Below are 11,287 nucleotides of genomic sequence, written 5' to 3'. Positions count from 1 at the left end.
TCTATTCTATTCTATCCTATCCTATCCTGCCCTGCCCTGCCCTGTCCTGTCCTGTCCTGTCATGTTCTGTTCTGTTCTATTCCACTTTATTTTCTATTCTATTCTATTTTCTTTTCTATTCTATTCTATTTTCTATTTCTATTTTCTCTTCTATTTCTCTACAGAAAAAGAATTCTATTCTGTTTTCTTTTCTATTTTCTATTCTATTCTATTCTATTCTATTCTATTCTATTCTATTCTATTCTATTCTATTCTATTCTATTCTATTCTATTCTATTCTATTCTATTCTTCTATTCTGCATTCTATTCTACCCTATTCTCTATTCTATTTCTATATTCTACTCTATTCTATTTTCTATTCTATTCTATTTTCTGTTCTATTTTCTGTTCTATTCTATTCTACCCTATTCTCCATTCTATTTCTATATTCTACTCTATTCTATTTTCTATTCTATTCTATTTTCTATTCTATTCTATTCTATTCTATTCTATTCTATTCTATTCTATTCTATTCTATTCTATTCTATTCTATTCTATTCTGCATTCTATTCTACCCTATTTCCTATTCTATTTCTCTATTTTACTCTATTCTATTTTCTATTCTATTTTCTATTCTATTCTGCATTCTATTCTACTCTATTTTCTATTCTTTTTCTATGTTTCCATTCCATCTTCTATTCTATTCTAATTTTCTATTTTCTGTTTTCTATTAATAAAAAAAGGTTGTGTAAATGAGCAGCGGAGCTCTTAGGAAGCTTTGGATGCCAGCGACCCATCCTAAAGTACTCAGCTTAATTCCGTCTCCCCCTCCCCCCACCCAAACCTGCTTGGCCTTCCCAGTTTAGAGTGCAATGGGCTAAGAGCGGGGAGGGAAGAGGTGGGTGTGTCCTGTCTGACCGTGCCTTTCAGGTGTGCTGTGTGCTTGAGACTTTCAAGAAGAAACTGGACTCCCATCTGTCAGAAATAGCGTAGGGTCTCCTGCTCGGGCAGGGGGGTTGGACTAGAAGACCTCCAAGGTCCCTTCCAACTCCGATTATCTGTTATCCGCTGAAAGGAGTTGACGACAATCTGCAAAACCTCCCAGTAGACGAAACTGCGAAAACCCTTCCTCCCCACCTCACAATATTCCCATGTTGTGGTGCAGAAGCCCCACCCCCGGGGTGTGTGTGTGTGTCTCTCCTTGTGGTTTCTGGGCTCTGCCCCATATCAGCCCTTTTGCCGGCATCTTCTGTCTGTGTTTTGGGCTTAAAATAGGGCGTTGCCCATTAACAGTATGGGAATCTGCCCATTGCACAGTGATGGTTTCTTATTTATTTTTTAGATGTGTTTTTTTTCCGGACTTTATTTATCTTATGAGTAGCTCAAGGCACCCAACAAATCTAATACCCCCATTGTCATATTTTCCCCAAAACAAGGAACCTTGCATTGTTCTGAGTGAGAGGGGCTGCCCAGAGACACCCAGTTGGCTTCAGGCCTAAGGCAGGACTAGAACTCATCGTCTCCTGGTGATTGTCCCAAAATCCCCCATCTGCCTTTCCTGCCTAAGGCGGGACTAGAACTCACGATTTTCCTGCCTAAGGCGGGACTAGAACACACAATCTCCCATTTCTAGGCCTGAATCTTAAACAATTACATTTTTAATTTTTTCTTTGGAAGCTTGGCTGGACAATCGAGCTGAAAGGCGGGTGGATTGTCTTCTTGGATGTGATTTAACCTCTTGGGTCGTTTGTGTCTTTGGTTCACAATTCGTGAGGTTTGGCATTCTCTCTTTCCTTCTCCAGTTGCTGCGCGTAAGTGAGGAACCGAGCGGGCCTCCAGTGGGCTCCTCAGGTGAGTCCTGAGTCCTCCAGAGCAGAGAAATGTCACCCCCAAAGCAATTAATCCAGGCTGCGTGGGAACACAAGGCTTGCGTCTCTTGCATTGCTAACAACACGAGGTAGTGAGGGGAGGGGGGGAAAGGGCGGAGGGGGGGAACTTGCCCCACGCGCCCCACGCGCCTGGCCTGGCCACCGGGCTGCTTCTTTCTGCTTCTTTCTTCTTCTGCTTTTGGCTGCACGCAAGGAAAGCAGCAGAAGTCTTTCTTTCTCTCCCCCAAACTCCGCCAGAAACGAGTCTTTGGGACCCTGCAAGGCCTCCTGCTCCAAGAGGCTGCGCCAGTCTGGCGGAGTTTGGGGGAGAGAGAGAGAAAGACTTCTGCTGCTTTCCTTGCATGGAGCCAAAAGTCTCTCTCTCTCTCTCTCTCTCTGCCTCCCCCTGAGAACGGAGCTGGAGACGGTATCCTGCGATTCCAAATAATGATTGATCGGTAGGAAAACGGGGCAGGGGGTGCCCCAGAGAGGGTGTGGGTGTCAGGCTATTTTCCTGTCGATTTTTTTGGGGGACTTTCCCAGGGTCTCTGGTCCGCGGGATTTAATATCACGAGCCTGGTGGTCCATGAGGTCCAAAAGGTTGGTGACTTCTGCTCCAGAGAGTCTTGGATACGGAGCTCATTCCTTCTCCTCCTTCTCCTCCTCCAAGAGGGGAGCGGTGGGGCCTTCTTGACAGGCTCTCGGTCTTCTTTGCAGAAATATCCCTTGAGACCACCGAGGAAGAAGCTCACCCAAGCTTGGTGATACCTGAGGAGAGGTAAACGTTGCCTGCCTGCCGCCCGCACCCTAAGAAATGGGGCCTCTAGGGACCGGGGAGCAAATCTTCTTGGCATCAACTTTTTGGGGGCGGTGGGGATCACCACGTTACAAAAAAAGGATTCTGAGACTTTGGAAAAAGTGCAGAGAAAAGCCGCTAAGAGGATTAAAAGGCCTGGAGACTAAAACGTACGAAGAACATTTGCAGGAATTGGGTTTGGCTAGAGAAAAGAATTGGGGGTGTGGAGAAACACACGTGATAGCGCTATTCCTGAATTTGGGGGTGCCGTCCCAAAGAAGAGGGGGGTCAAAGCACCAGAAGTCAGGACGAAAAACAACGGATGGGAATTAATCAAGGAGAGAAACGAGTTCTGGAATGAAGGAGAAACTTCCCGGCAATTAAAAAACAATGAACCAGCGGAACTCCTTGCTCCCAGAAGTTCTGAATGCTCCATCGCCGGGAGTTTTTAAAAGGAGATTGAAGCGCTGGCTGTCTGGGATGACCCAGGGTCTCCTGCTTGAGCAGGGGGTTGGACTAGAGGACCTCCAAGGTCCCTTCCAGCTCTATCCTGATCGATTGATCTGGCTCTTCCTTCCTTAGGGTTCTCCCGAACCGGAGAGCGGGATCTTGCCCGTGGTGCCCGAACTCCCGAAATAAGCTTTGAGTTGCCACTGGAGAAGGACATGATCACCTTGGGCTACGTCTTGAGGTAAGGCATCCTTCTTCCCTGAGGTAAGGCATCCTTCTTCCCTGAGGTAAGGCATCCTTCTTCCCTGAGGTAAGGCATCCTTCTTCCCTGAGGTAAGGCATCCTTCTTCCCTGAGGTAAGGCATCCTTCTTCCCTGAGGTAAGGCATCCTTCTTCCCTGAGGTAAGGCATCCTTCTTCCCTGAGGTAAGGCATCCTTCTTCCCTGAGGTAAGGCATCCTTCTTCCCTGAGGTAAGGCATCCTTCTAAAGGCAGAATTCCTCCGCTTTGACCCCCTTCTTTTAAGGGGTTCAAAAGAGCCATTTCTTTTTAAAATGGCGGAAGGAGCTTCTATCTTGTCTCCAGAGGAAGCTGTGAAGGGGGTCTAGGAAGTGGTGGGAGACAGGAGTTAATGGAGGGATTCCTTCCTCCCTCCCTCCACCCCTTTTTCCTTCTTTCCTTCCTCTGCCTTCTTTCCTCCTCCACCCCACCCTTCTCCCCCTCCTTCCTTCCTTTCTTCCTCTTTACCTTCCCTCTCTACCTTCCTTCCTTTCTCCCTCCCCCTCCTTCCTTCCTTCCACCTTCCTTCCATTTCTTCCTCCCTCCCTCCCCATCCCTTCCTTCTCTTCCTTCCCTCTTCCTTCCTTCCATTCCTTCCTTTCTCCCCATCCCTTCCTTCTCTTTTCCTTCCTTCTCTTCCGTCTCTACCTTCCTTCCATTTCTTCCTCCCTCTCTACCTTCCATTTCTTCCTTCCTTTCTCCCCATCCCTTCCTTCTCTTCCTTCCTTCCATTTCTTTCCTTCCACCCTCCCCTCCTCCTTCCCTGTCCTTCCTTCCTTCCTTCCTTCCTTCCTTCCTTCCTTCCTTCCTTCCTTCCTTCCTTCCTTCCTTCCTTCCTTCCTTCCTTCCTTCCTCTCTTCCACTCTCCCTCCCTTTTTCTTTCTTTCCTTCTTCCTTTCTCTTTCCCCCTCCTCCCCCCAGCTTTTGTCCCAAGGCCCAACCCACCTGGGGCCTGAGGCCAAACGTCCCCTCTGACTTTTTCCTGGCAGGTTGGTCGTAGCCAAACTGGAACAGGTCGAAGAGCTGGATTTCGACCAGCTGGTGCCCCTCACCACACCGCGAGTTGTGGCCAGCCGTGTTTTCAGCATGTGTCTAGGTGCGTGTTCCTTATGACCCCATCGTTGCTAGTTTCCTCTCATTTGTGCATTGCTGATGCCCTGTTCTCGATTCCCCCATTTTGTGAGTTATAGGAAAACAAATTTCTGGCCTATTTGAGTTTCCTGGGTCCTTATTGCCACCTTGCAAAACACAGATCAAGCCTTTTGATGTGAACTGCATGTAAATAGTCATAAATTGTGTTCATGTTCCCCCGCTGGGGACACTGCAAACAGCCATAAATACAGTCTGAATTATCAATCTGAAATTCAGGTTGGCTGAACGTCCAAAATGAGATATTATAGAATATCAGAGTTGGAAGGGACCTTGCAGGTCATCTAGTCCAACCCTATCAGCCTCTACCTAGGATTGAACTCACGCAGCCTCGATTGTGAGGCAACAGCTCCACCTCTTAGGCCACCAGAGCTGCTTTATCACACAACAGGCGTTTGAGCTTCAAATCCAGGTCCTAAGTCGCCCTGCGGGGAGGTCTGTTGTAAGTTCGGACAGCCGGTCGTTAAGCCGAGGACTGTGTTCTCTACCTCAGTGTCTTTCTTCTCCCCAGTTCTGGCTACAGGTAGGATCCTGTGCTTGGAACAAAAGGAGGCTTACGGTCAGATATGGATTAAGCCAGGAGAGCGTTTTCCCCGCAGCTAGAAGATTCAGCTCTGTGATTCTGACCATGGTCGCTTTCCAGCAAAACAGTTGCACCCCTTGGCGAAGATTCAAGCTGGCTGGAGAGGCCCTATTTTGTATTTCACGGGAAATTTTTGGATTAAAGTAATATATTGGCAAATTATGGTTGGTTCCCTTTCCCTTTTATTTTGTAAATAGATCTGCTGAGCATTAAACTGCAACCGGAGACTGGTCATGGTTGAATTTGCAAGATAGATTGTTTTAAATATAAATGTACAGTATATGTATAAATGAGATTGACGAAATAACTTTTAAGGTGCTGACCTAGAAACCAGGAGATGGCGAGTTCTAGACCCATCTGAAGCACAAAAGACAGCTGGGTGACTTGGGGCCAATCACCAGGAGACGGAGAGTTCTAGTCCTGTCTTAGATATGAAAGCCAGCTGGGTGACTTTGGGCCCATCACCAGGAGACGGAGAGTTCTAGTCCTGTCTTAGATATGAAAGCCAGCTGGGTGACTTGGGGCCAATCACCAGGAGACGGAGAGTTCTAGTCCTGTCTTAGATAGGAAAGCCAGCTGGATGACTTTGGGCCAATCACCAGGAGACGGAGAGTTCTAGTCCTGTCTTAGATATGAAAGCCAGCTGGGTGACTTTGGGATAATCACCAGGAGACGGAGAGTTCTAGTCCCGTCTTAGATATGAAAGTCAGCTGGGTGACTTTGGGCCAATCACCAGGAGACGGAGAGTTCTAGTCCTGTCTTAGATATGAAAGCCATCTGGGTGACTTTGGGATAATCACCAGGAGATGGAGAGTTCTAGTCCCGTCTTAGATATGAAAGCCAGCTGGGTGACTTTGGGATAATCACCAGGAGACAGAGAGTTCTAGTCCTGTCTTAGATATGAAAGCCAGCTGGGTGACTTGGGGCCAATCACTAGGAGATACTGAGTTCTAGTCCTGTCTTAGATATGAAAGCCAGCTGGGTGACTTTGGGATAATCACCAGGAGAGGGTGAGTTCTAGTCCTGTCTTAGATATGAAAGCCAGCTGGGTGACTTTGGGCCAATCACCAGGAGACGGAGAGTTCTAGTCCTGTCTTAGATATGAAAGCCAGCTGGGTGACTTTGGGATAATCACCAGGAGACGGTGAGTTCTAGTCCTGTCTTAGATATGAAAGCCATCTGGGTGACTTTGGGCCAATCACCAGGAGACGGAGAGTTCTAGTCCTGTCTTAGATATGAAAGCCAGCTGGGTGACTTTGGGATAATCACCAGGAGACGGAGAGTTCTAGTCCTGTCTTAGATATGAAAGCCATCTGGGTGACTTTGGGATAATCACCAGGAGACGGTGAGTTCTAGTCCTGTCTTAGATATGAAAGCCAGCTGGGTGACTTTGGGATAATCACCAGGAGACGGAGAGTTCTAGTCCTGTCTTAGATATGAAAGCCAGCTGGGTGACTTTGGGATAATCACCAGGAGACGGTGAGTTCTAGTCCTGTCTTAGATATGAAAGCCAGCTGGGTGACTTTGGGCCAATCACCAGGAGACGGAGAGTTCTAGTCCTGTCTTAGATATGAAAGCCAGCTGGGTGACTTTGGGATAATCACCAGGAGACGGAGAGTTCTAGTCCTGTCTTAGATATGAAAGCCATCTGGGTGACTTTGGGCCAATCACCAGGAGACGGAGAGTTCTAGTCCTGTCTTAGATAGGAAAGCCAGCTGGGTGACTTGGGGCCAATCACTAGGAGATACTGAGTTCTAGTCCTGTCTTAGATATGAAAGCCAGCTGGGTGACTTTGGGATAATCACCAGGAGACGGAGAGTTCTAGTCCTGTCTTAGATATGAAAGCCATCTGGGTGACTTTGGGCCAATCACCAGGAGACGGAGAGTTCTAGTCCTGTCTTAGATAGGAAAGCCAGCTGGGTGACTTGGGGCCAATCACTAGGAGATACTGAGTTCTAGTCCTGTCTTAGATATGAAAGCCAGCTGGGTGACTTTGGGCCAATCACCAGGAGACGGAGAGTTCTAGTCCTGTCTTATATATGAAAGGCAGCTGGGTGACTTGGGGCCAATCACCAGGAGACGGAGAGTTCTAGTCCTGTCTTAGATATGAAAGCCATCTGGGTGACTTTGGGCCCATCACCAGGAGATGGAGAGTTCTAGTCCTGTCTTAGATATGAAAGCCAGCTGGGTGACTTGGGGCCAATCACTAGGAGATACTGAGTTCTAGTCCTGTCTTAGATATGAAAGCCAGCTGGGTGACTTTGGGATAATCACCAGGAGACGGAGAGTTCTAGTCCTGTCTTAGATATGAAAGCCAGCTGGGTGACTTTGGGATAATCACCAGGAGACGGAGAGCTCTAGTCCTGTCTTAGATATGAAAGCCAGCTGGGTGACTTGGGGCCAATCACCAGGAGATGGAGAGTTCTAGTTCTGTCTTAGATATGAAAGCCAGCTGGGTGACTTGGGGCCAATCACCAGGAGATACTGAGTTCTAGTCCTGTCTTAGATATGAAAGCCAGCTGGGTGACTTGGGGCCCATCACCAGGAGACGGAGAGTTCTAGTCCTGTCTTAGATATGAAAGCCAGCTGGGTGACTTGGGGCCAATCACCAGGAGATGGAGAGTTCTAGTCCTGTCTTAGAAAGGAAAGCCAGCTGGGTGACTTGGGGCCAATCACCAGGAGACGGAGAGTTCTAGTCCTGTCTTAGATAGGAAAGCCAGCTGGGTGACTTTGGGATAATCACCAGGAGACGGAAAGTTCTAGTCCTGTCTTAGATATGAAAGCCAGCTGGGTGACTTGGGGCCAATCACCAGGAGACGGAGAGTTCTAGTCCTGTCTTAGATATGAAAGCCAGCTGGGTGACTTTGGGATAATCACCAGGAGACGGAGAGTTCTAGTCCTGTCTTAGATATGAAAGCCAGCTGGGTGACTTTGGGCCAATCACCAGGAGACGGAGAGTTCTAGTCCTGTCTTAGATATGAAAGCCAGCTGGGTGACTTTGGGCCCATCACCAGGAGACGGAGAGTTCTAGTCCTGTCTTAGATATGAAAGCCAGCTGGGTGACTTGGGGCCAATCACCAGGAGACGGAGAGTTCTAGTCCTGTCTTAGATAGGAAAGCCAGCTGGGTGACTCGGGCCAATCACTAGGAGATACTGAGTTCTAGTCCTGTCTTAGATATGAAAGCCAGCTGGGTGACTCTCGGGGCCAATCACTAGGAGATACTGAGTTCTAGTCCTGTCTTAGATATGAAAGCCAGCTGGGTGACTTTGGGATAATCACCAGGAGATGGAGAGTTCTAGTCCTGTCTTAGATATGAAAGCCAGCTGGGTGACTTTGGGATAATCACCAGGAGACGGAGAGTTCTAGTCCTGTCTTAGATATGAAAGCCAGCTGGGTGACTTGGGGCCAATCACCAGGAGACGGAGAGTTCTAGTCCTGTCTTAGATATGAAAGCCAGCTGGGTGACTTTGGGATAATCACCAGGAGACGGAGAGTTCTAGTCCTGTCTTAGATATGAAAGCCAGCTGGGTGACTTTGGGCCCATCACCAGGAGACGGAGAGTTCTAGTCCTGTCTTAGATACGAAAGCCAGCTGGGTGACTTGGGGCCAATCACCAGGAGACGGAGAGTACTAGTCCTGTCTTAGATATGAAAGCCAGCTGGGTGACTCGGGCCAATCACTAGGAGATACTGAGTTCTAGTCCTGTCTTAGATATGAAAGCCAGCTGGGTGACTTGGGGCCAATCACTAGGAGATACTGAGTTCTAGTCCTGTCTTAGATATGAAAGCCAGCTGGGTGACTTTGGGATAATCACCAGGAGATGGAGAGTTCTAGTCCTGTCTTAGATATGAAAGCCAGCTGGGTGACTTTGGGATAATCACCAGGAGACGGAGAGTTCTAGTCCTGTCTTAGATATGAAAGCCAGCTGGGTGACTTGGGGCCAATCACCAGGAGACGGAGAGTTCTAGTCCTGTCTTAGATATGAAAGCCAGCTGGGTGACTTTGGGCCAGTCACCAGGAGACAGAGAGTTCTAGTCCTGTCTTAGATATGAAAGCCAGCTGGGTGACTCGGGGCCAATCACTAGGAGATACTGAGTTCTAGTCCTGTCTTAGATATGAAAGCCAGCTGGGTGACTCGGGGCCAATCACTAGGAGATACTGAGTTCTAGTCCTGTCTTAGATAGGAAAGCCAGCTGGGTGACTTTGGGATAATCACCAGGAGACGGAGAGTTCTAGTCCTGTCTTAGATATGAAAGCCAGCTGGGTGACTTGGGGCCAATCACTAGGAGATACTGAGTTCTAGTCCTGTCTTAGATATGAAAGCCAGCTGGGTGACTTGGGGCCCATCACCAGGAGACGGAGAGTTCTAGTCCTGTCTTAGATATGAAAGCCAGCTGGGTGACTTGGGGCCAATCACCAGGAGATGGAGAGTTCTAGTCCTGACTTAGGCACAAAAGCCAGCTGGGTGACTTTGGGCCAATCACCAGGAGACGGTGAGTTCTAGTCCCGCCTTAGGCATGAAAGCCAGCTGGGTGACTTTGGGATAATCACCAGGAGACGGAAAGTTCTAGTCCTGTCTTAGATATGAAAGCCAGCTGGGTGACTTGGGGCCAATCACCAGGAGACGGAGAGTTCTAGTCCTGTCTTAGATATGAAAGCCAGCTGGGTGACTTTGGGCCCATCACCAGGAGACGGAGAGTTCTAGTCCTGTCTTAGATATGAAAGCCAGCTGGGTGACTTGGGGCCAATCACCAGGAGACGGAGAGTTCTAGTCCTGTCTTAGATATGAAAGCCAGCTGGGTGACTCGGGCCAATCACTAGGAGATACTGAGTTCTAGTCCTGTCTTAGATATGAAAGCCAGCTGGGTGACTTTGGGATAATCACCAGGAGACGGAGAGTTCTAGTCCTGTCTTAGATATGAAAGCCAGCTGGGTGACTTGGGGATAATCACCAGGAGACGGAGAGTTCTAGTCCTGTCTTAGATATGAAAGCCAGCTGGGTGACTTGGGGCAAATCACCAGGAGAAGGAGAGTTCTAGTCCTGTTTTAGATATGAAAGCCAGCTGGGTGACTTGGGGCCAATCACCAGGAGATGGAGAGTTCTAGTCCTGTCTTAGATATGAAAGCCAGCTGGGTGACTTGGGGCCAATCACCAGGAGAAGGAGAGTTCTAGTCCTGTTTTAGATATGAAAGCCAGCTGGGTGACTTGGGGCCAATCACCAGGAGACGGAGAGTTCTAGTCCTGTTTTAGATATGAAAGCCAGCTGGGTGACTTGGGGCCAATCACCAGGAGAAGGAGAGTTCTAGTCCTGTTTTAGATATGAAAGCCAGCTGGGTGACTTGGGGCCAATCACCAGGAGAAGGAGAGTTCTAGTCCTGTTTTAGATATGAAAGCCAGCTGGGTGACTTGGGGCCAATCACCAGGAGACGGAGAGTTCTAGTCCTGTCTTAGATATGAAAGCCAGCTGGGTGACTTGGGGCCAATCACCAGGAGACGGAGAGTTCTAGTCCTGTCTTAGATACGAAAGCCAGCTGGGTGACTTGGGGCCAATCACCAGGAGACGGAGAGTTCTAGTCCTGTCTTAGATATGAAAGCCAGCTGGGTGACTTGGGGCAAATCACCAGGAGAAGGAGAGTTCTAGTCCTGTTTTAGATATGAAAGCCAGCTGGGTGACTTGGGGCCAATCACCAGGAGACGGAGAGTTCTAGTCCTGTCTTAGATATGAAAGCCAGCTGGGTGACTTGGGGCAAATCACCAGGAGAAGGAGAGTTCTAGTCCTGTTTTAGATATGAAAGCCAGCTGGGTGACTTGGGGCCAATCACCAGGAGACGGAGAGTTCTAATCGCACCTGAAGGATGAAAGCAGCGTGAGTGACTGGAGATCCGTCTATGTCTCTCAGCCCAACACACCTCACAGGGTTGTTGCTGTGGGGAAAACAGGAAGAGGAAACAGGCTTGCGAGCCACCTTGCATTAAATATAAATTGATGAACAAAAGCGAGATAGAAACCAAATAAAAAACGCACAACAAAGCCTGAGCTTTTGTTAGTTTTTATGACAGCCATTAAATAAGCTGAGAATTGATTGTCTGTTGTATATTTTTCTCTCACGCTCTCCATTTCTCTGACATCTGCAATATGGCTGCCTTCCCGCTCATTTTTTAATCTGCAAAGAGTGCTGGGGG

General features: G+C 48.3%; 1 protein-coding gene across 1 annotated transcript in view; it reads left to right on the top strand.

Annotated features, from left to right (window-relative positions):
• The window catches only part of REC8 (REC8 meiotic recombination protein), a 31,797-nt gene extending 26,518 nt beyond the window's left edge, over nt 1–5,279 (top strand). The window contains 6 exon segments of the mRNA XM_087918181.1: nt 1,782–1,830; nt 2,565–2,638; nt 3,226–3,268; nt 3,271–3,334; nt 4,361–4,467; nt 5,032–5,279. Of these exon segments, the coding sequence (XP_087774307.1) occupies nt 1,782–1,830; nt 2,565–2,638; nt 3,226–3,268; nt 3,271–3,334; nt 4,361–4,467; nt 5,032–5,123 (429 nt within the window). The 3' untranslated portion in view covers nt 5,124–5,279.
• The last annotated feature ends 6,008 nt before the right edge of the window (nt 5,280–11,287 follow it).

This window comes from Pseudonaja textilis, chromosome Z, assembly GCF_049901715.1.
Source record: "Pseudonaja textilis isolate UNSWEBS1 chromosome Z, rPseTex1.2, whole genome shotgun sequence".
Classification (NCBI taxonomy): Eukaryota; Metazoa; Chordata; class Lepidosauria; order Squamata; family Elapidae; genus Pseudonaja; species Pseudonaja textilis.
The sequence above is the reverse complement of the archived record's forward strand: the minus strand, read 5'-3'. Positions and strand labels throughout refer to the sequence as shown.